Genomic DNA, 24,770 nt, shown 5'->3' on the forward strand with positions numbered 1-24,770 from the left:
ATGCTCCATTTTATCCTATATTAGAAACTATGATCACTAGATATTACATAAATATATTGCTCGATTATATCATATACTAAAAACTATTTTGACCCAAATACATAACGCCAATTGAGGTTAGTACTTATGAAAAGTGATGAAAACATTCTAATGGTATGAATGAAATCTTGTAAATTTTGGATATATCGTATGGGTACTATGTTGATTGAGCTATGACCCTTTTCTAAGGGAATATTTTCAACTTATTACTAAATACATACTTACATTGGTGACCTGATTTCCATCTATATGTATAATCAAGTTTTACTTTGTGTTAAAAAAAAAGCTTTTGCATAAGGTTAAAATTCGAATAGTATTTATATTTGTTTAAGACTACTCATTGAGCTGGCTCCTATCCTTATATTGAACATGATAATGTTCATAAATATTTTATGAATACAAATAGATAGCATTGGCTCCCTTTTTAGTGGTTGGGAATGAACCCTAAAAGTATCCTAAAATGACTATGTATTCCCTTATTTGTAGCATGGAAGTGATCATGGTAGAGTGGCATAATCCCTATTTTGCTTTTTTTATAGGTTCTTTTGCTACTCATGGTTGGTGGATACACCACGGCATAGATCCGGATAGATATTTGGTTTTTTGCTTGAACTTGCTTGACTAGACTTTCCTTGATGATTGTTTGATTGTGCCTGATGAGTGGTCAATGGCAATGTTTTCCTTAAAGTTTTTCATACTACAGGATACGAGTTCGCTTATAGGGATGGGAATAGAAGCTTGTTAACGCATGGTGCATATTTTCTGTTAGATGCAGCAGGATACTAGTTACAGAGTGTCTTTGCCAATTATTTTACTTGAATCATGCTCCTCTTATGCTTGAGTTTATGGTCATGTATTGAGTTTAACATAATAGTCTACATGATATTGGATGAGCAATCAACATAGTGGTTTAGATGCATTCGTTCCTAGTTCCGATAGAACTATCATTCAGACATTGGCCATGATAGAAGTATGGAGGGATAAAATCATTTTTTGGCTCCCTAAGTTTTTCAAAGCATAGTATTGTCTAGATTACATAGGTATTTTCACTAAGCAAAATTTATCCTTATGATGAAAATGTGTTTTTTTTCTTTTGACATAGTTGGTTTTGCTTCCATGTTTTTGGATCGAATGTATGGACGATCTTCTGCAAGCATAAAAGACATGATATGTATATGTAGCACATTACAAATTTTCAGTCATATATTCTACCTTGTGATCTGTCATTATATTGATGTGTGGATGTTCAATTTGAGTAGTGTATGCTTTTTTTATCGCAAATTTTATGTATTGTTGTATCTCTACCTCTCCACAATGACTCAAATGTGATAGTATGAGGATGAAAGAGAAGTTAATTGTGAGTTTCAGGCATGCCTTCGTTGTTGGAATATGTTTGATTTGCTTATGATCACATCAATTGTTCCAATGATATTGAGGGGAAATAAGATGCTGGATGAGGTTCTCGCTCGCTTGAAACCTATTTAATCTTGCTCGCTTATTTGGGGCCGCTCGCTTTTTGGTAATCCTCGAGGTAGACCTTAGGTCTTAGGGTAGGACATCCATGACGTTATGTCATGGACAGGGGTTAAGACATTTTTAAGGGGGCACATGATGTGGCAAGCCCCCACATACATCCAAGTGGGTGGTTGCCACATGGCACCATGCTATTGGTCTATCACAGGTGGCCTTGCCACATGTCACACTGTAATTCACTCACCATCTCACTCACTCTAGGGCAGCCAATCAGGTGCATGTGTTTGGTGCATTCTGATTGTGTATACTATGTCAGTGTGCCACAGGATGGGGCTGAAGCTTTGGCTTCTTGGAGAAGCCACTGGGAAGGTTATCCCTGCTCACCTCCTTGCCTCTACACCTCCCCAATTGGTTTGCTTTATTTGGGGGTTCATTGTGCGTTTGCAACTTAGTTGCTGCATTTTCAGTGGTATGCTTTCGCTCAAGCCAGTGTTGACATTTCAGTCTGCAACAATTGACATCTTTCATCTATTCCTACCTGTGTGCTTGTCACGGTTTCTTCACTGGCATGCCAACATCCTTTCAGCATTATTTTTGGAAATCACAAAAGACCTCACCAAATCTCATTATTCTTTTGGCCGGGTTTTGTCATGTAGACCTTGTATACTTTAGTAGATTGCTGTGGCCTATATGGCACAAGATTTGTGCAACTAAGGAATAATGCCTTTGATCAGTTTTCTTCTTCTTTTCAAATCTTCCTACAGTACATACTTTTTGGTGCTCTTATTGGTGGTAATGGTGATAAAGTGCAAGCCCTTTATTTTTGGTACAGGGATCAGCAGCAGATTTAATAAAAATGGCAATGGTAAATCTACATGCTGCAACTTCTGACAGACAGAAAGGGGAAACAATGTCAGATGATCTGTCAAGTCATGAACCTTGCTCATTTTTGGCAGGACATTATCGCTTGCTCTTACAGGTATACAGATATTCCCATCGTGCATTGATCCATTAAGTGTTGTTTCTTCTTATTCTATTTTCAGGTAGAGTAGGGATGATAAATATTAGTCATTCTAACTGAGGCTGTTTATAAACTGCAGATTCATGACGAGCTTGTTTTAGAGGTTGACAGAACTGTAATCAAAGAAGTTGGAGCAAAAGTAAGGTCTTGTATGGAAAGTGCTGCATCCCTTCAAGGTATGTGTAAGACCTGTGTCGATGCCTATCTTTGGCATGTGACATTGCAACTTTTATAATATGTTCCGATCTTTTTAAAAAAAGGGACTAAGCTCTGGTGTCGAATTATCCCAGGGGGTGCACCCTGTCTCTCCCTGTATGGAAGAATCTGTCTCACCCTGTCTCAAGTTATGCGTAACACTTGTGTAGCATGCCTATCTTCGGCGTGTGATATTGCAACCTTTATTATATGTCATGTGATCATAGAGTGACTAAGCTTTGGTATCGAATTATCCCAAGGGTTGCACCCTGTCTCACCACCTTAGAAGGCAACAGTGCTGCCACATAGAGCTTTGAACTGCTTCCAAAAGTCCAACAAAACTTCTAGCCAAAGAACAGCTGCAAAGGAAAGTTTGACTGGCTAATTCTCCTTCTAAATGCCTTCTTTTTCTTACTACGGCATTCCTCTTCCTGATGTTCTGAAATGAAGCTTAGACTTTATGAAAGTATTACTCGTCTTAAAAAAATTATGAAAATGGTATGATGTATTTTAGTAGGAGGAATTTCAAATGAGATGTAGGGGTTCTAGGTCCACATGGTGGTTGTTGAAAGCGACAAAACTACGAGAGTCTTTTGTAGAATCCAAGCTAACAGCCTTCTTGTTTGTACTTCACAAACCATACAAAGAGCCATCTATTTGTAAGACACTGAAAAGAGGCCATCTATCCTGCAGCCTGTCTCGTAGGATCCCAGATTTCATTGCCTAGGGTATCCTAGAAGCAGGTGCCAACAACCCAGGAGAGGGGCAATCTCAGTGACCAACCCGAAAGGGCGGCTCCAATGGAGTGTAGGAGTCGATGGTACACCTGAGGAAGGCTGGGGAGTCTGATGAAAAGTGAAGTCGTTTGGCTGTCCTCCTCCATAGGGTCAAACCCCAATGAGAAAGGTGTCAAAAAGATCCTCTTGGAGCTCAATGCTAAAGGACTAGCCTGAAGCACTGTACCTGTTACATCCAGGGAGTTAAAAACAACCTGGAAAAAACCTCGACCAAGCAGACGAACATCCATGAGGTGCTCTGCGAGGTTTCCAAGTAATGCGGCAAGCATCTAGGCCCTATGGCCTGTACTTGGAGGGGTGGGACCCGTGGATGCGAGCAACGAGTGAAGTGGAATTCTCCTGCTCGCCGCTCGGTGTCTTTCCTGAGCTGCTGCAACTCGTCTTTCGAAAACGTGATGGTTTTCGTGGTTGGTGGAAGTGGGCGAGGATTGACTGAGGCTGAGCCATTGTCAATCTGAATGGGAAGGCCGACCTGAACACGATGAAACTCCGTCCGCTCTACTTGTGCAGGAGGAAGGTGGGCGATGGCGAATACAAGGCAATAGGAGGCGGGGTTGGAGGAGGGCGGGGAAGGGAAGGAGGGGGGGTAGAGGCGGGAAGGGGGGCGGGAAGGAGGCGGAGTGGGGGCGGGGGTAGGGTACGGAGGGGAGCGGAATGGGGATGGAATGGGAAGGGGAGGGATGGGGGGGCTAGAAAGGGGAGGAATGGGGGCAAGGTAGGGGGCGGGGGTAAGGGGCAGGACGGGGGGTGAAAGGAAGGCTGGTGGGGGGCGGGGCAGAGGGCGAGTAGGGGCGGGGTGGGCAGCAGGGAAGGGTGGGGGAGGGGGCAAAGGAGGTTAGCTAGGGAGGGAGGTAGAAGGAAGCGGGGAGGGAGGGGATGGAGGGAGGGGAAGGGGGCTGTGAGGGAGGGAGAGGGAGGGGAGGAGGAGGAGGGAGGGCTGCAAGGGAGGAGCAACATCTCAAAAAAAAGATGACAACCAATAGAGGGGGGCTATACAACCAGTAAATTCCCCGATCCTTGAATATGTAGAAAATGCCTTTAGGCCAAGCCATGCAGAAATGCTCCTGAGTCTTGGCCATCATCCTAGAACCCTCCGACCCTTGCTCCTAGATGGCACGTAAGGTATGCATGATATCATGCTAAATGATGATGAGAGTGGACGAAGTTGAACCCGGTGTCCCCACTTTACTAAGCTGCATCTCGCCACCCAAATGTTCTAGATAGTTATGCAAGCTGTTTGTCTCCCAGGCGCTGTGCTCTGATGAGAACTCTGGATGCTTCTGGAGGGTGGTGTCGAGTCCTAGATGTCCTGGCTTGTGATATTCTACCCATCCACTAATTATGCTGGGGAGATCATGCCGGGGAGGTGTGCCACCCTTCCGTCAACCAAGCAACCATGGACCATTTTGAAAACCCATCAAATTTGCATCATCCACTCAATAGCTATGAGGGAGGGCATTGCCAAATCCCTTGGGCTTCGTGATGACCCCATAGTTAGTTAGTGCGAGATAGTCTCCGTCTCCTGATGAGCAACAATGGCAAGTTCCATCTAACCACATGTGCTCCAGGTAAGGAATCTCCAAGAGGCATCCATGTGTTGCCAAGCAAAGAAGTAGGAGGTCTTCCTTGATCGAAGGCTGGTCTGTAGGGGTGACCAAAACCTAACGGGCATGATGACAAATTGAGCTTTCTGAGGTCAAAGACATGACTCGTGGATATCCGGTTCATTGAGCTGAATATGGTGGCACCCGCTTACCTGCTCTTGATATGGACCTTTGAGAGCATATTGGTTCCATGGAGGCATTTCAAGGTGTAGTCGATTAGGTGCATGGGTCTTCACTGTGAGCTTGTTGAGTGTGCGGTAATCCATGCACATCCTAGCTGATCTATCCTTTCGACAAAAAGGATGAGAGCTGCTTATGGAGAATTGCTTGGTTTATGAAGCTATTCCATAGAAACTCCTTGAAGAGGTTTTCCAATTCCTCTTCCATGGCTTCGCTACACTAGTAGGGGTGCTTGTTGGATGGAGAGGCTCTTGAAATGAGCTCTGCTCGATGATCCTATGGCCGAAATCGGCGCTAAGGATGGCGGCCGAGTGGAAGTGAGAAACATTTCTGAAATTTTTGTAGTAAGGTTTTTTATTATTGGATTTGTAGCTATTGATGGTTCTATGGCAATGTTGACGTAAAGTGAAAAATCTTCCCCACCTTGACATATCTTCATAGTCAATTGGATGGTTGAGATCAATGGCCATGGACAAATGCCTCGAAGTCGAGAAATAAACTTCTGACCGGAATGGTCAGATCCAAACCTTTAGTCCCATAGTTGGGTCAGACATCAAATTGGTGCCATTTCCGGGCTCCGAGATGACATCTACTACTGTGTCGGTGCAATCCTAAGTGGCCCACTGTCATCCCACTTGAAAATCTTTAGAATTGTCAGGATACATGCTGTGGGAGAGAGAGAGAGAGCCGAGGAGATATAGTAGGCCCAAAACACGTTTTGAGACAGCCCGAAACGTATAAAACGTTTCGGTTCTGAAACGTGCATTTCGCAACCCCCCCCCCCCCCCAAAAAAAAAAAAAAAAAAAACCCAATGTTATAAAAACCCAATTTTCCCTAATGTTGGAAAATCTGGTGGCGTGTCTCATTTTCGCCACCCGTACGTCACCCTTATGCTGAAATCGACCTTCAGCCTGAACATTTTTTTTAGCACGCCCAGGTGCAGCATGGACATGAATCATGATTCATGATTCCATGTATCTTTTTCAATTCTGAAATATGACTGTTGATGCTTGAATCTACAATGATGTGTTGTTAATTTTCTAATGTAGAAATGTGTTATTAATTTTCAGAGTTAGAAATTAGTAATACGTTTCAAGCATACAATTTGAAGCTCTAAGTGACATAGCAAATGCCTGTGCACTATGTTTTATGAGTTCTTTTCAAGTATTGGACTTCTGGTGATAATAATCTAACATATTTTAATTTTTTTGGAAAAAATAATATATTTAAATATCCAATTATGCACGAAACGTTTTTACAGACGTTTCAGGTTCGCCCCGAAACGTTTCCGACACCCTGAAACACATTTTGAAACTCCTTGCCTTTTATGCAAGGAGAATCACAAGATGGGATACAAGATGATGTGATAGATTTGATATGAACAAGTACAGTGTGCCTCATTCATAGGTTGGGCAAGCCTCACACTCTACATCATAGGTGAGATCAATGGAGGAATATCTCCTGACATCACATGTGATGCCACATACAAAATCTAATCTACTCTGGAAGGTTAAGTGACCCTTCAATCTCCCAAAGGATAAGTGGACCCTAGGACACTTCACACCCACACAACTATAGGACTTTCACACTAGGACTTATATTTCCAACAAACCCTCCTTTGGAGATATGGTGAGTGACAATGATGGCAACATCCAGACTTTGCATCCCATACAATCCTAGAGGCTAAAGTCTAAGCATGGTTCAGAGGTTGAACTAAGCACTCTCATGGCCAGAGGCTCAAGTCTAAGCATAGATGCATGACCAGCTCACAGGTCTAGGGATAGATACACCAACAACTAAGAACTTGGCGAGGTTTGATATAGTGGAGCCTTTTATAAGACAAGGCACACAAAAAACACTCTCAAATTATTGGTGTATCTAGGGATAGATACACTAATAAGGATAGTTCTTAGTTGTTGGTGTATCTATCCCAAGAACTTGGCAAGGTTTGATAATAGTGGAGCATTTTATGAGACAAGGCACACAAAAAACACACTCAAATTATTAGTCACATTCACATGACTCTAGAAAGGCCATTCTTCATTTATCTCTTTTGAAAGAGAGAAACCTGAGACAGCTGCAGTGAAAGCTTTCTCTTCAGGTACACTAGAGGGTCCGGCTTCTTTGTCATCATAAGTATGCAACCAGGCTAGCATGCTCCTTTGACTGTTATTGCCATTTTCTTGAAGCATCGATCCTCCATATGCCTGAGCTTCTTGCAATAGGTACACTTTAGTGCCTTGCCATTCTTCCTTGATTTATTCTTTGAGAAGAATGCCTTCTCATGTTCCAGCGAAGCTCCATCTTTGTAACATGCCTGCCCTCAGATAACAAAACTGCCCCCCGATCATCCTCTCCAACTGTGTCTTTCGTGGAAACTAGTTGCTGAAGGATAGATCCTAGATTGCTCAGGTGTTCACTCAGTGACTCTGCTTTCTACATCTTCAAATAAAAGTTTTTGCTTAAGAAAAACTTTGAATTAATGATCTGATTTCCAGAAAGATATTCCAGCTTAGTCTAAACTTCACATCCTGGCTTGTCGAGATCCACATGGTGGATTAGGTTGTCTACAAGCCCTAGGCCAATGATAGCCAAGGTCTTATTATTCTGGTTCTCTGAGTGAATGATCTTTTTGTCGTTGGACTTTGGCTTCTTTGCCTTGCCATTTGCCACATTCTCGCATGAGAAGAATCCTGAGTTTTGTTGCCAAGTGTGGAAATCTGAAAGCCCTTCATGAAATCTTCAGGATGATTTTCAGATTTCTGTAGATTTGCAGAAATTTTATTGGGGAAGGTTCTAAAAGTCTCTTAAGAGTAGAAAAATTACTCTTTTCTTTTGGTTTTCTATTCATAGAGGGATTGCATAAAGTGAGTGGAGGTTTAGGTTTGGTGGAGCGCCCTCTACTTGTCCGTATTGCCTCTCTATCGATGAGGAGTCCATTCAGATTGTTTATGGAATTGTAGACAAGCCACAACTGTCAGGAAATGGATTGCAAGACTTTTGAGTAGATTCACTCTCTCCCTTTTCTTCATTGCTTGGGGCTCAATTGCTTGGCTCTCTCTATTCGGACCTCAAGTATGTCTTGAGCTGCATAGCTCCTCTTGGGATTTTTGGTTCGACGTCATTTGGTTGAGACAACTTGCACATGCCTTGGCGGACACATGTTGGGAGATCATAGCAAGCATTATAGCTTGACATATATGGAAATACAATGCATAGATGCACTTGATGGTTCCCGAGTCCTCCCATCTCACACCTTTGCTAGGATTTGGATAGGCATTGTACACACTTTGATTGTCATTTGGTTGAGTATCAAGGGCTCTTTAAGGGCTGCCTCTGCTAAGAGACGTATCTTCTTTAGAAAGTGGAGAGGTTGTCCCTTGTTTGTGAAGTTTACTAAGATTTGAGATGGCGCTTCCAGCCTAGGCCCTAATCTTTACCATCTTTTTTGATGAACTTGACCCTCAGGTCTTTTTCATGCTATGTATGGTGTATTCTTGCTTTGATCACTTGCTCTAGGGATTTTTGATACTTAATAGAAGTCTTTTATGGGGGGAAAAAACTCATTGGCCGATGAATACTCCATTTAAGACAATTGTATCTGCAGGTGAAAGTAGGAGTTGAGCATGCTTGGCTGCTCTGGTAGAGATGATATCCTTGGAATGTCCATAATTTGCCAGATAAGGACCTTATGATCACCATTCTTGCCATAGAATTGGAACATGACGGGAGATGCATGAGCCTCCTTCTTTTGCTGCCCCGCGATGACCATCGACGTCATCTTTGTTGGAGAAGGTCACTATGGCCAACTAGTATAGCCATCTCCTAGTGGACTTCTTGAAGTGCAAGCAGTCTTGCTTTTTGTGGCGGTGCATATGTTAGTAATAGAAATGGTTTTCTTTGTTGTATGTGGCACGCATCTTGGCATTCAAGAAACCTCCATAGCTATTGTTGTTCTTTGTGGTTGAGTTCTTCTTACTATCCTCTTGTCTGTTCCCAAGCTTCTTAGCTACAGCCTTCCGAAAAGTGGAGTCTCCTCTCCTATGCTGCTCCGTCTCGTGTCTTCTCTGCTCAAACTGGCTCTTCTCTCATCTTTTGGAGTTGTAACATCCCAGTGAAGAGGCATGTTTACTTTTTTGCTGCATCTGCATCATGGTTTCTAACTATTGTTGTTGCATCTTCATCATGGATTGCATCATTCAAATGGAATCATAGGCGCCTCTCAAACAAGGTTGTCCATTATCACTGACCTTGTTTAGCCTATACATCGACGAGCTCAAGCCCTTCATCACGACTCTAGGAGGTATAGGTTTTCCGTTAGCTTGCACCTTGATCCCAAACAAGGTTGTCCATTATCACCGACCTTGTTTAGCCTATACATCGATGAGCTCAAGCCCCATCACGACTCTAGAAGGTATAGGTTTCCCGTTAGCTTGCACCTTGATCCCAATTCTGCTATATGCAAATGATGTGGTCCCACTCTCCCTCGGTTGAGGGTCTCTAGTGGCCTTTGGATGCACTCTAGTCTTCCTACGATACACATGATTTGAATGTCAACTTGGGGTAAAACCAAGGTCATGATATTCAACACATGCACACAAAAAGTAGTTTACCTTCGATAGGATGCCCTACGAGATTGTTGCATCCTACACATGCTTGGGTCTTCTCTTTGCAGGTCCGATCTTCACAATGCGACTAGCTATGCATGCTTGTTTGAGGAGGGAATATGCCGCACTAGCCAGACCTGAACGTTAGTGCTTCCACTCACATTTTTAGGATCCTAGAACCAAGTGTCTCCTTTTTGACTCACTAGTCCATCCATCGGAGATGTACCATAGTCCCTTCTGGAGACAGACTTATCTTGAGAATTCAGGTTCTACTTCTTGCTTAAATGATCCGCAGCAAGGCATTGGTTCCACATTAGATCATACTAGCGGAGTTTTGGGCTACCCCTCTACTGCAGTCTTCTACGTGGTCACTTATCTTCATAGGGTTAGGGACTTTGATACTCGACATCTAGACAACGCAGACTACCATGGTTAGCCTTGAGTCTTCATCCATAGCATTGGAGGCGGCGGATGAGTTAGTGTGCTTGGACATGCAGATGGTTTGCAAGCTTGGGACTACGCATTAACAAATTGCCACCATTTTAGTATAGCCTTGAGGCTCCATCCATTCCACTTTCCTGTCAAGAGGTGAACCAAGTCATCAGAGAGTATATCTTGCAGCTCCATAGATATAGGACTTGGCTAGCACCTACTAAGCTTTCAGTGAAACACAGCTTTTATTTGGATCTCAAAGGAGGGGTCTGTCTAACTACTAGGCTACACCGAGATTCATCTCTTGTATGCACTGAGGATCTTGATTAGTCAGTTTTGAGTATCTTCACACAAACTACGGATTGAGATAGGGGGCCAAAGGACATCCCACAAGAGATGGATCCACACTTTATGTGATATGTAGGAGATTGAGACAAAGGATCAGTATGCATTCAAATGCTCTGTATACATGAGATTCGTGGATGACACCTTTTCAATACTGGTTTTGGCATCAAGAGAAGAGCATCCCCTTCTTTTGCTACATGGTCAGTAATGCTAGGAGATTCCAGCTCAGTAGTAGAGGTTGGAGACCTTCTAGAGTTCCTCATTGGGAGACATTTGATATCACTGCGGATTTGCAGAGGTGCTTCTGGAAGAGACTCTGGAAATCCCATAGGAATAGAAAGATCACTCTTTTGTTTTGGCTTTCTATCCATGGTGGGATTGCAGAACCTTTGGAGATCTAGGTTTGGAGCCGACCCTACTTGCCCACATTGCCTCTCTGCTTTGGAGACTATTCAACATTGCTTATGGGATTGCAGACAGGCGAGGATGATTTGGATGGGGGTAGCCAGGATTTTCAGTCACTTTGCCCACTCCCCATTCTTGATGACATGGGGCTCAGTGGCTTGGATTTCTCTTACGGGGCCTCAGGTATTCTATGAGAGACTTGACTCCGCTTGGGCAATTTCGATTCGACGTCATCAGGTTGAGTCCTATTCTTTGGATGTAATACCACACCTTCCTTTTCTAGCTGTACATGCCTCTGTGGATACCTCTTGGGAGATTCTAGCGAGCATAGCAGCCTGGCATATCTGGAGAGCCAGATGCACAGAGGCATTGGAGGGAACTCAGGTTCATCATCCCTCGCACACACTGGCTAGTATCTGGACAGACACCATACATAGCTTGATGGCCGTATGGACGAGCATGCAGGGAGACTCCCGTGTAGCCTCAGCTAGGAGGGCTTCTTTCTTCAGGGAATGGAAGGATTCTCCTTTCTTCTCTGAGACTCTTACAGGGTTGAGGTGGCACTTTCAGCCTCGGCCTTGGTTGTTTTCCACCTCACTTTGAGGGGGCTTGTTTAACCTCATGATTTCATGATGTATTCCGCTTTGAGCTTGCTCTCACGGGTTTTTTCTATTACTTAATAGAAGTCTCTTTCTTGACAAAAATAAAAAATAAAATACTGGTTTTGGCCCACTCAAAGAGTTCGTGGCATATCTAGATAAGGGACGTGTGGCTATTTTCCTTCTTGAGGCCCAGAGACAGAGACCAGCTTATATGAGCACAGAGGAGAGCACATGAGGGAACTATTGAGCCCCATTAGAGCACGATCATGATTTTTTGCCTCAGTGACTCGAGCCAAGGATAGTAGCAGGCCAGACACAACAAAGAGCCATAGGCCACGACTTGGCAGACTTGCCTTGGGTGGACACTCACATGAGGACCGCATACATATTCTCTCTCTTTGACTGGAGACAGACCTCCAAAGTGAAGATAGGACTTGTTAGACCATGGGTCACATCATGGAGACTACAGGGGAGGAATGCAACTCGACAGATCTATCATTTCTCAATGCCAATCCTCACATGATCCCAAGCCACTGTTAGACGAGCTTTTCTTGTCTCTTAAGACTCAAGTTTCCGGATGGTGTTGGTCCCACACACAACATACACAAGTCTAGCCACTTAGGTGGATGGTGGTAGATGGCCAAGGGATTCTCCTTGGCATTTTTTGTACCGTTTTGGGTTTCCTTCGCAGCAAGAGTGTGATGCATTACTTTCTTTCTTGACATAGACATCAGCCTTAGGCAAGGGTGCCCATTTAGTGGCCTAACCTTAGTTTTCATTGTATCTAGGTTTTTTTTCAGTCTCATAGACCCTTTGGTCTTTCATAGACATTAATAAACTTTCTTTCTTTCTTCGTTCCCCCCTCCCCCTCCCCAAAAAGGAAAAAAAGATTACTTCATTAAGTATGAATGAAAACCACAAGAGCAAGCTCAAGTGCGCGGAAGTACATCACGACATGCATGAAAGAATAAACCCGCTCAGAAAGAGCTAACCAAATCCAGGATGGAGGCTGAAAATGCCACCTCAACCCTGAAGGAGAATCAAAGAAGAAAGGAGATCCCCTCAAAACTCTGAAAAAGATATCCCTCCTTGCTGTAGCTGCTCTCGAAGATCTCTGCATCCTCGTCCAAATGGCCATCAAAGTGTGTATAGTATCAGTCCATATACTGGCCATAGTCCTGGAAGGGTGAACCTGGGTACTCTCCATTGCCTCCGTACATCTGGCCCTCCAATATGCAAAGCTGAAATACTAGCCAGAATCTCCCAAGATGTGTCTATAGAAGCATGGGCAGCTCTGAAAGGAGTGAAAGGAACATCCTCGAGGAAACATGACTGCACAAGATGGCATCGTGCGAAGAAGGCTGAATCTGAGTCGTGTCCCTCAAAAAACACCTAATGACCGGTAACAGACAACCATGCAACTAATCCCTAGGTCATAAAGAAGGGCACTCTATGAAATATGCAAAGTATCCTAGCAACACCCTTCCAATTTATGCTTGCATGTTTGTACTCCCAAAGGCAATGCTGAACTGACTCAACTGTTGTGTGGCATCGAGGACATGTAGGATCAGCTCTGAACCTTGGATCTCCACAGGTTCACCGCAATCCCTCTGTGAATAGAAAGCCAAAAGAAAGAGTGATTTTTCTATGCCTAAAAGATTCCCAAAGCCTCCTCCAAAAGTTTTTCTGCACATCTGCAGAAATTTGAAAACTATCCCAATGATGAGCTGTGGAGGGCCTCCAACTTCTACCACTGAGTTGGAATCTCATGGCATTTCTGATTGTGTAAGGAGAGAAGGAGATGCTCTTCTCTCGGTGCCCTTTATCATCAATCCACTCCCACTCCCCAAGGTCCCACTGCAAGGACCTAATGGGGGAACCACCATATAACCAGAATCTCCAAGACCCGAGTGCCAGAAGAACGGGGTCAGGATCAAGATACCACTGTGAATCCTTCCCCCACTGCATTTAACCTGCAATCTTGACCGGCTGAAAGGCAAGCCCCAAAAGAATATCCTGTGAAGACCTGTGAAGTTTGCCTCCCACCGAATCTCAAAGACAAGGGCATCCTCCCTTGCATCCCGCAAGGCTATAAGGAATACCCGTCCTTGTGAAAGCACCCAACCAAGTGGACTCTGTGATCGGCATGTCATCTGTATCCTCCACTCTCCTTGGTATGGCTGCATCTATCTACTGAATCTTGACTACACTCCCTTTGAGGTGGCTAACTGATAAGAGTACCTGATCCTATGGAAGCTTCTTAAAGGCTTTCTAGGCCCCCACCGTGGAGGCAGGTCCCCTCTCCCATCTAGACCACTGCATATAATGTGACAAGGATTATAATGTGACACTCCTAGTAATCTGCCATGCTCATCCAATATACAATCATTCCACATGATAGGCTACTTGTCTATCTCTGCGCGAGAGGAGAATGGAACTCTCCAAAGAGTGCCTTTGAAGCTGTCCCAAGATTTCAAAATGGTAGCCATGAGAGGGGAAGGGGGAGATTGGAGATGGGCTGAAGTAAAGATCCATCTCGAGCTGTCCATCCAATCACCCCCATGAGAAGGTGTACATGATTGAATGCTGCGTAAGAAAAAATCCTTCCAAGGCTCTTGTCCAGGCATCAATTTTCTCACCACCATCTTACAAAGCAAGGCGATACAGTTCAAGTCTGGATCAATAATATTGAGACCCGCTTCCCCTATGGGGAGAATGAGGGTCTCCCAAGCTACCCTGGCTATAGCATCTGTAGTGCCATCTAGTACACTCCACAAGAAATTCCTAATACGTCTCTTGAGTGAGTGATACACTCTCTAAATCGGCACCAACATGAACAAACGATCTCAATTCCTCCTACCTCAACGGAAGCCTCAACCCAACAGTAATAGCTTGAGCTCTAATATAGATGCTCATAACTTCAGCCACAAATGAAAAGAGAAAGGGGGCTAAGGGGCATCCTTGCCGGACTGATCTAGTTATCTGAAACCTGTCTCCCCTAATTCCACAAATAAGAACCTGGCTGTGGGCTGATCTATAAAGAGCGGACACCCCTTGATCCATGCATCTGAAAATCTAAAGCGAACAAGGGTTCCCTCTAGAAAGCCCCAATCTACCCTATCATATGCTTTTTCAAAGTCCAGGAGTAGAATGGATAGCCAATGGCCATTGTGGATGGCCCAGTCAGAAGCCTCCAAAAATGAGATGTTATCAAAGCTGCTTCTGCCATGCACAAAGCCCGTCTGTGTATATCATGTATAAGATCTGGAAGGAAGGGCTGCAAACGTAGGCTGATTGCTTTCGTCAAAATCTTGTACATAGTGCCCATAGGTCTCCACTGAGACAATAGGTTCCCTCAACCCTCTTTTGGGATAAGATGAATGAGACCCATTGTAAGTGAGTCTGGCAAATTACCCGAGTCCCAAATGCTCTGCAGGGTTGAGGAAATCTGATCCCCAATTTGGTCCCCAAAAAAAAAGAAAAAAGAAGGGGCAAGTCCATCTGAGCTTGGATACTTGCCCTTGTGAAGCAGAAAGAGCATTCCTGAACTCTATGTTGGTGAAGGGTGCATCAAGTGAAACTTTCATCTCCTGTCACCAACCGAGGTAAGTGATGTCAAATAGTAACCCTAGCATCATCTCTGGCCTGTGTGTTAGGATCTATTGTGAGAAAGGAGGCATAAAATTATGTAGCTACTTGCAAGATGGCATCTGGATGTGACTGTAGAACCTCGTCTGAGTCAACAAGCTACGAAACACTCTCTTTACTATGTCTGGGGTGAATACTAGGGAAGAACTTCTTGTTGACCCTACCTCCAATTTGAGTCCAAAATGACTCTCTGGCATGAAAGGCATACTTTGCTCTCTGATCTAACAATGACTGCTGAAGAGCTCTTCTTGTAGCAAGGCGTTCTTGAATCCAAGCATCTATAGGCCTTTTTTGCTCTTCCTTCTGAAGAGTTGCTAGCTACTGCTGGCGGATACCAATCTCCCACCAGAGAATCTCACCTCTCCCAACACGAGCAATTGAATGATAGAAGTTGCTAATATCAGAGAGGGATGCAGCTACATATGAAGGGGATAGCTGCCCACCCTGCATGTGAGATACCCAAATCTGGAACACTGCCTCCGTGAGGCACTCCTCTGCATAAAAAGCATTTGGAATCCTGATACTGGCAGAGCGGCCTCTCACACAAGGCTCTGAAATCATCAAAACAACGGGAAAATAATCTAAAGTGGACACCCTAGTGCTAATGCATGCTGTCCCACCTCTATCTAGAGCCCAATCATCCACATAAAATCTGTCAATCCGTCCATGGATAGGCATCTACAACCTCATGTTCGACCAAGAAAACAGAAGTGACTGTGGCTAAGTGTGAAAAGCGTCATCATACCAAACATCTCTGCCACTACTGAATTGAAACAGGAAGGCATCACAGGTTGCTCTCTCTAGGGTTTGAATGCCACCTTTCCTACCTCCTCTTTTGTCTGCGAGCATCTTAACCATGTTGAAATCACCCCCAATAATCCAGACTCTGTAATGGGGGACCAAGAAAGGAGTTCCATCCATAGAAGGACAGGATTCCCTCCGAAATTGGCGGCATACAGCTTTAAAAGGCCAACCTAACACCCTCCAATGAAAAGAATAATCCACTAAGCTCTAGAGGGGACTATGACTCCATGTCCAATCACCAAGGGGAGCACCGAAGAAGAGACAAAAATGCAAGTATCTCCCCTGGTGCTTGAGGCAGGCGACCAAAAAGTATGACCTGAAAGAAGCTTACCCGACTCGGCACAATCTCTGACAACAAGTTTGTGTTCCTAAAGCATAAGAATATGAATGGGTCCCCCAGTTACACTTGGATGAAGTTAGTTACGAATCAGCTGCCTACGGCAACTATGCAATACACCTCAAAGGCCCTGAACGTCGCAATTGAGAATCCTTATATGTTGTGCAAACCACAAACTCTTCTGATTTTCTTGCAATTGTTCCGACTTCTCATTTGCACTTCAAGAGGAGGAAAATCGACTTGGGAAAGCACTCCCGCACCTGCTGAAGGTGAATTGACTGGCACCCAATGGGGGATGACAGGAACAGGACGTGCGAAGGGTCTTGGTCACACTGGTCTAGGATGAAAGGTTGTAGCCGAAGGTCCTGGTCGAGAGGTGGAACGTCTAGTAGTGCAAGAAGAAGTGGTAGGACGTGCAATATGTACCGCTGAGGTGGTGCGATGAGGCGCTACACCTGTGGACCTTTTGGGTTTTTTCTTTGTCCTTGGGCAATCTCCCAACTATGTTAACTCTTTGCTTGAAGAATGAGCCATCTGGACGTTGAAGCATGATGTGGTCATCCGTGATATTAGGGTCCGAGACAATGACCCTAACACGTGGCACCCCATTTGATCTAATTGCCTCAGCTGCTGAAGAAGGCATGCCAGGTAGAGTGGGGATCTTGGTGACTAACCCGAAAGCGGCTCCAATGGATGATAAGAGTCGATGGTAAACTTGAGGGAGGCCGGGGAATCTGATGAAGAGTGAAGTAATCCGGCTATCCTCCTCCACAGGATCAAATCCCAACGTGAAGGGCATCAAAAAATTCATCTTGGAGCTCAGTGTCAAGGGACTAGCCTAGAGCACTGTACTTGTTGCATCCGAAGAATCAAAAACCACCTAGAAGAACCCTCCACCAAGCAGACGAACATCTGTGAGGTGATGTGCAATGTCTCTAGGTAAAGCTGCAGCATCCAGTCCCTGGCTTGTAACCTGGAAGGATGGGACCCATGGATGCGAGCGAAGAGTAAAGAGGAACTCTCTTGCTTTGTGTCTTTTTTGAGTTGCTGCACCTCGTCTTTTGAAACGTAATTGTTTTGACGGTCAGTCGAAGTGGACAAGGATTGAAGGAAGGTCCATTGCCAGTCTCACGGTGGGAAGGCCAGCTCGAACGCAATGATACTCTATCCGCCCAAGAAAATGATGCCAAGAAGAAGAACCCCAGAGGGACGCAGGAGGGTGGAAGGAAGGGAAGGTAGAAGGAGGCGGATGCGGGTGGTCGGGAGAGGAGCCTGAAGGGGCGAGGGAGGGGGAGGGTGGCCGGAAGAGGAGGTTGAAGGAGGCGGCGGAGGAGGGTGAAAGGGGCAGGTGAGGGTGTGGTCGGAAGAGGAGGGTGAAGGGGGCGGGGGAGGGTGTCGGGAGAGGAGGGTGAAGGGGGCGGGGGAGGGTGCCGGGAGAGGAGGGTGAAGGGGGGACAGGGGAGGCGGGGGAGGGAGCAGGGAAAGGGGGGTGGGGGTTGAGAGAGGGGGCTGAAGGGGATGAGGGAGAGGGCTGAAGGGTGTGTAGGAGGGGACGGGGAAAGAGGGATGCGGGAGGCGGGGGAAAGGAGCGGGGAGGAGAGCCGAGAGGGGAGGGGGAGATAGCGGGGGAGAGAGGCAGAAGGAGAGGGCATGGAAGGGGTTGAGAGGAGGGGAGGGGCTGGCTGAGAGGGGAGGGGGAGGCTGAGGGGAGAAGGGAGGGCAGCTAGAGCGGGGAGGAGCAACGACTCCACCTCTCCTATGAAGCTGTAAGTTTTGAATTCTTTCCTTTTCTTTCTTCGTTTCATAAGATCTCAAAAGAAAAACTGAAGCTCTGATACCAATATATTAGGCAAGGATGGTTCACCTGCTGGGAGATGTTGCTCTCCCCTGTTTCACCTTCTGCTCTCCTCTCCCCTCCCCCTTGCATGCTACGCTCTCCTTGTCCTCCTTGCCCTGCCTCCCTCTCCCTGTTTGCTACCCTCTCCTGCTTGCTACTCCCCTTGGTTCTCTCCCACCTACTTGCTATCCTCTGCCAATCCTCCCTGCTTTGCCTCCCTCCCCGTGGTCCCTGCTGCCTCCTCCCTACTCCTTGCCTCCTTCTCTCTGCCCACTGCTTGCCCCTTTTGCTCCCCCATATCACTCCCTTCTCCCCTGCCTCACCTCTCTATCCCCCCAACCTGCCAACAGCTCCCTCGTCTCATCTGCCCTTCTTTGCCTGCTAATAGCACCCCCCTCTCTCGGCTTCCTCTCCAGGTAATGTTCCTCTAAACTCTGCGTTCAGCCTCTCCTCTCTCAACCTAACGTCTCTTAGCCCCTCCTTTAGCCTCTCCCCTCTCAACATATCCCCTCTCCTCCTCTTCTTTTGCCCCTTTCCTCTCATCCTTCTCTCTTAATTTGACTCAGCCTCTCACCCTTGATTGACAAATAGAAAAGGGGGCCGCAGGTAGTAAGAGACATTATATGGGTCACGATTAGGAGGCGAAGTGGCAGTGGCAAGTATTTTGCCGCCGGTAATTATACTTTGAATGTTTCTTGGTACAATTCGTACAGTATAGGCTTTGTACGTATGGGATGACATGACATTGTTAATCTTATGCATCATTGTCCTCTCACTAGCTTTTGCAAGGCAGCCACAGATATTTATCATCTTGTCTTCCAATAAAGGTTTGCACAATTGAAAGGATAGCTATTGCACCAGTACTGGAAGTCACTTTATCGCTAAGAATGAAGGGGAGGTAAGGTAAGCCCTAATTGTTCAGTAATAACTCCATGAGAAAATGAGAAATAGATTGGAAAGAGCCTGCGATCATGTTGAGCATGAGAGTATCTTATGACTTTAGAAAAGAAGGTCAAGGCCCAAAAGTGAGAGTGTCTTATCAACCATTGTGTGTTCTTTTTGTATCATCTTTGCCTCAATATGCTTGACAATAAGAAATAAGTATTTTCTTTTTGTGAGGTCTTTGCCTCCGCATGCCCCGAAGAAAGTAGTAAATGTTAGCGTTTTCCAACTACACAGCACAGCGGATCTCACGGCGACTGACACGTCGTAAGCGGCAGGCCTTGTTATATTCCTAAGTTTGAGTTACAAGGTTGGTTAGAATAATTCATGCATGGACGGTTTGATTCCTTGGGCATCCTTCGGCAAAGATTGCGATTGAGATTTCCTCAAGCTTCTTTCGGGAAGCTTTTTTGGCTTTTTGGGATATATCCTCCATGTCTGGATTTTGAGTTGTTCTTTACTTGGGCTCGCTACTGGGCACTCTGGACTTTCTGGAAAGATAGAAACTACAGAGTCTTTGGCGATCCTATGTTTTCTCCTTTTGTTTTCTTCATCGTTCTTTACAGCAATCACTCTTCGATTGTTTGCAAACTCACTACATAGACTTGATGTATATTTGTCCTACATGGAGATTTTCTCTTGATGTACTTTTTCAGCTTCCCAGTTTTGGGATAGCTTCCTTGTAATATAAAGCATTCAAAGTTTTCACAAAACAAAAGTGTGTGTGTGCGCTCTGGCTGTTTGTCGTAGATGTTTGGCTTCGCGGGAGTCTATGCCTCATCTTCTTTGGCATTGGCCCCATACTAGTGATTTCTTGAGCTTCCTGGGGCAGCGTTTGAGAATTCACTTTCCTAATGCTACCTTTGGGAAGTTTTCATGGCTTTTTGGGATTCGTCCACCCGGACAGGAGTTTGATTTGTTTTTCACTTGGGTTCGTTACTGGGCACTATGGACTCTATGGAAGGATAGAAATCAAAGTCTTTGGTGATCCTACATTTTCCACTCTTTGCAGCAATCTCTCTTTGATTGTCTGCAAACTCATTATATAGAACATGATGTATACTTATCATATAGTGCGATTTTCTGTTGACGTTATTTGGCATCTCTTGTTTTTTGGGATAGCCAAACTGTAATATGAAGTATTAAAATTTTCACCAAAAAAGTGTGTGTGGGTATGTGGGTGTGGGCTCGTTATTGGGGTCTATGGACTCGACTTTTTCCAAGTTTTCCTATTTTCAGATGTCACTAAGACAATCCGTTTATGATTTCCTTAGTACTCATCGTCGTTAGATAGATTCCTCTCTGTACTTGTCCTATATTAACATCTTCTCTCCTCTGGGAACTACTTCTTGTTATATAAACAAATATGGATTTCACCAAGAGAGAGAGAGAGAGAGAGAGAGAGAGAGAGAGAGAGAGAGAGAGATTTAATAACATTTGTTGAAGGCCAAAAAAGCCTATAAGAACTAAGTTCAATCATGGAGATATACCCCTCCCATCATGGGCAGAATCGGGGGTGTTTTGCACCCCTTCCCATGAACTACTGATGATGAAAATGGAAATGATTATGAGAATGAAAATGAAAATGAAATGACAATGAGAAAGACCTAGAAACGGAAGGGCAACGTACTGGAGGGAGTTTCGAAGACTCCAAGCATGCCTTGTCTTGTTTTGTGTTAGCCATGAGCAGTGTAAGCTTTGCGTGGACCTAACCAGGCTCCCATTAGGATCTCTAGAACATATTTGAGATCTACCACTGACGTCCTTGGCTCCTCTCTGTGGGATACACCTATGGGCGTCATGGGGTACCCTAGCATTGGGATAGCGCAATGATAGTACCTCAGATGGGCTAGGTGCTTCTTGTTGACTTGGTGTACATGAAATTCCGGGTGTTGATCTCAACGCCTCCCTATCACACCACCTCCTATAAAGTGGAAGTATGTAATCTCTTGCTCTCGTGATCTATGGTATGTCCCATGAGTCAGGGTCGCCTCATGAATCAGGTCCCCTTGCATATGAAGTTTTGGTCAGACTAGAGAGTCTGAGAGAAGTGACGTCGTGTTAACATGTTGGAAGTATGTGTGGAAACATTGTCTCTGTAGCATTGCTAAAGAAGCATGCCATGTGGTTAGTTGTGTTGTGCTTTCAATTTCATGGTAGACTTGGGATCCCCTTGTAGTTGAGCATCGTTAGTATTGAAGATCATGACCTTGGTTTCACCTAGGTTGACCTTCATGGCGGGGCTTCATGGTAGGGCTGTCACAAAAATCCTAGCAAAGTTGTCAAATGCATCTATAGGCCCTCAGCTATGCCTGAGATCAACACAAATCATCAGCATATAGAAGGCTAGGTATGAATGACTATGATAAATCGATCCCCACCCTCCTAGTATGTCCATACAAGAGGCCAGCTCATCGACATAAAGGCTTGAGAGGGTGGGAGAGAGGGGGCACCCCTGCTTCACGTACTGCTCTCTTTCTTCTATGTAGTGTCCAGTCTGCCTATAACTCTCTCATGCAAAGCCATGACTTCCATATAACATTGTGTGCAAGCAAGCTCATGTTTACCCCTCCCCAAAAGAAAAGACTTCTATCCAAATATGCCATGTTGATAGGATCGCCAGAATCTCCGATGAAGTATCTACAAAAAGTGCACAGGTATGTACTGAGAGCCACGTATGTCATCCAGAGAGCATGGTTGAACCAAATATTGTCGAACCAAACGAGCCCAAGAAGAGTCATATCTCTCATAAAACATATGAGGCCCCGAAAGAGAGAGCCAAGCTACTGAGCCCTAGCTCATGAAGGAGAATGCTTAAAGGTGCTCAATAATCTAGCAATCTCTTTCCAAATGATCCTCACTTGTTTGCAGTCACTTAAGCAATGCTGAATAGACTCTACTGCAGAAAGACAGCGACTACATGTGCCATCCATCCTCTAAGGCTGAGCTGAAATCTCTTGGGAGTACTAATTGTGGATTGAAAGAAGGGGAGGCTCTTCTCTCGGTGCCTTGCATTAATCCATTTTGACTACCCAGCTTCCCACTGCAAATATTGGATGGGAACACCTCCATAGAGCCAAAGCCTTCATGAACCCAAGGGAATGTGACTTGGGTCAGGGTCCATATACCATCTGGAAGTAAAAAAATACTACTCCGCATGACATGCAACCTTGACAGGCTGAAATGCACAATGTATAAGTATATCAACGTAGATTTGGATAACTTGCCCTAAGATGGGCTGAGGTAAAGATCCACCTGGTATCCATGTGTTGAAGAAGAGTAGGATCATATGCATCTAATGAAGATATCCTTCCAAGGTTTCTACCCTTAAGAGAGGCCTCACTTTGCATAATAAAGCTGTGCTATAAAGCCTTGATCCATTATATTGAGGCCTCCTTCCCACGTGGGTAGGATCAAAGTCTCCCAAGCCACCCTAGCTTTGGTGTCTGCTAAACCATCTAGACCACTCCAAAGAAAATTCCTTATTGATCTTTTGAGCCCAATGATGCAATTCCTAGAACAACACCAACAAGAGGAGTGACGGTCTTACAGGTTGCGTACCTTTTATTTGGAAGAGGGGAGGGGGAGTCTTTGCTCTTGGATGATCACCCTACCATCTCTATGGACTGCCCACTTGCTCTTCTTCCTTGCCTCCATCAGCCTCTTTATACCTCCCTCCCTTTGCTTAGTTTGCATTTGTGTAAGATCCTCATTGGTGAAGATTCCTCCTCCCCTCCCCCCCACATACATACTTTTTGAGAGAGAGAGAGAGAGAGAGAGAGAGAGAGAGAGAGAGAGAGATTTTGACAATTTGATTGGACTCATTGTGCAGTTCCTCTTCGAGTAAAGCTAAAGTGTGGACCAAAATGGGGTTCTTTACAACCATGTGAGGATATGTAAGTTATAATTTTTCTGATGTATGGACTAGAGTTTTTGGCTCACTTTGTAGCCCAATATTCATATTAAGAAATTTACAAGATGTGATGGATACTTTTATTTTTTGCGAAGTATTGGTCTTGGGCACCAAGTAGATGTAAAATATTCAAATACCCCTTTTTTTTCTTGTATAATAGAATGCAATCAAGGGTTATAAATGGAATTGACCAGCTCTATCGCTCTCAGTAGAACTTGAGGATTGTGTGGAGCTTTTTCTTCTAAAAGCCAATCCAAGACGTCCACAAATGTGCCATTACTACTACGAGACCCTTGAATCTTTTTGATAGTCTTGTAAAACTCTAACAAAATGGGCCATGTTTGACTTGAAGTACTCAATACTCTTAAAAGTACTAGTCAAAATATTGTTAACCTTTTTTCTGTTTTAAAAATATTGTGCCTTCTAGCTTCTCAATCCCTCTCGTTTCATATGCAGCCCCCCCCCCCCCCCTGCGACCTTTTTTCTTGCTTCATGATTACAAATTTCATTGTTTTTACAAGTAACCTTGTCGTTGTCTGATATAACAATTAGGGCAAGGGTTTTTGATAGCAATGACAACCCACAGGTCACAATAAAATAGTAGACAAGACAAACCAACTGTTGGGAAAAAGACAATGATTGTAAGTAAAGCAAGCTACAAGACATTTGACTCGAGACAGAGAGAAACCTTTATAAACCTTTATAAGAGACATGGAAGTTCTCTTTGATCATGGTATTCTAGTGATTGTTATGACAAACAATTCAAGAATGTGAGCCATGTTTCAATCATGGCATTTTTGTAGTCGTGCGATTGCTTGGTGAAACATTTGATGATCACAACGAGAACATAGGGGTTTTTTCACCCCCTTTAAAATGAAGAGATGAGATAAAGCAAAGTGATAAGTAGAAATAACGGTGAGTAGATCTAACTATCAAGGTTTCTTAAGGTGTGATCTTTTTTCTAATAAAATGAACTAGGCCACAAATTTAACAAAATATAATTCCACTTTCCAATTGCAAGTGGCATGACAAAGAAGTCTTGCCAAAGAGTTCCCATTGCATGATGGATATAGCAACAGATCTCGTTGCGCATACACATGGCAAAAGCATCTACCAATTTCAAAAGGTGTGCTTAAAAGAGAAGCTATGAGTGCACTTGCATGTGTATCACTAGTAGCTTGTATGCATTTTTCTTGATAAGTTGGACAAGATGCTTGTGGGGACTTGAAAGGTCATCATTCATTACCTTTTGTGTTTTTGCTCAATCATTAGATGTGGGTCTCTTCTTCTACATTTTTTCATTCTTGCTTTTATGTTAGTAGGATTTTGTGCCTGTGTGCTTATTTTGTATCAGTGCTTCAACCAGCTCAATTAATCTTTATCTAGGGATGTTGCAAAGTGCAAGCAATACACAGTCTTTGAGTTTATATATGGTATGAAGTAGCTCCAGTAGGGGGTTGAGTCCATTTTTCATTGCTATCCATCGAGTGTGTCACTTCCATTGCATAAGAGGTTCACCATCTTATGTGCAAAACTTGCATTAGCATGCTATATAATCTTATCTTATCCATCTATCTCAATAGCCTCT

The 24,770-nt window shown here is 44.4% G+C and overlaps 1 protein-coding gene across 1 annotated transcript in view; it reads left to right on the plus strand.

Annotated features, from left to right (window-relative positions):
- Positions 1–23,310, plus strand: part of LOC147901704 (MUS308 and mammalian DNA polymerase-like protein) — a 207,354-nt gene extending 184,044 nt beyond the window's left edge. Inside the window, exons 23-25 of the mRNA XM_087374355.1 lie at positions 2,345–2,491; positions 2,613–2,709; positions 23,102–23,310. Of these exons, the coding sequence (XP_087230481.1) occupies positions 2,345–2,491; positions 2,613–2,709; positions 23,102–23,169 (312 nt within the window). The 3' untranslated portion in view covers positions 23,170–23,310. The remainder of the gene's footprint in view (positions 1–2,344; positions 2,492–2,612; positions 2,710–23,101) is intronic.
- Positions 23,311–24,770: the final 1,460 nt, after the last annotated feature.

This window comes from Dipteris shenzhenensis, chromosome 5 (genome assembly GCF_047967505.1).
Source record: "Dipteris shenzhenensis isolate YYH24624 ecotype China chromosome 5, Dip_SZ_1.0, whole genome shotgun sequence".
Taxonomy (NCBI): Eukaryota; Viridiplantae; Streptophyta; class Polypodiopsida; order Gleicheniales; family Dipteridaceae; genus Dipteris; species Dipteris shenzhenensis.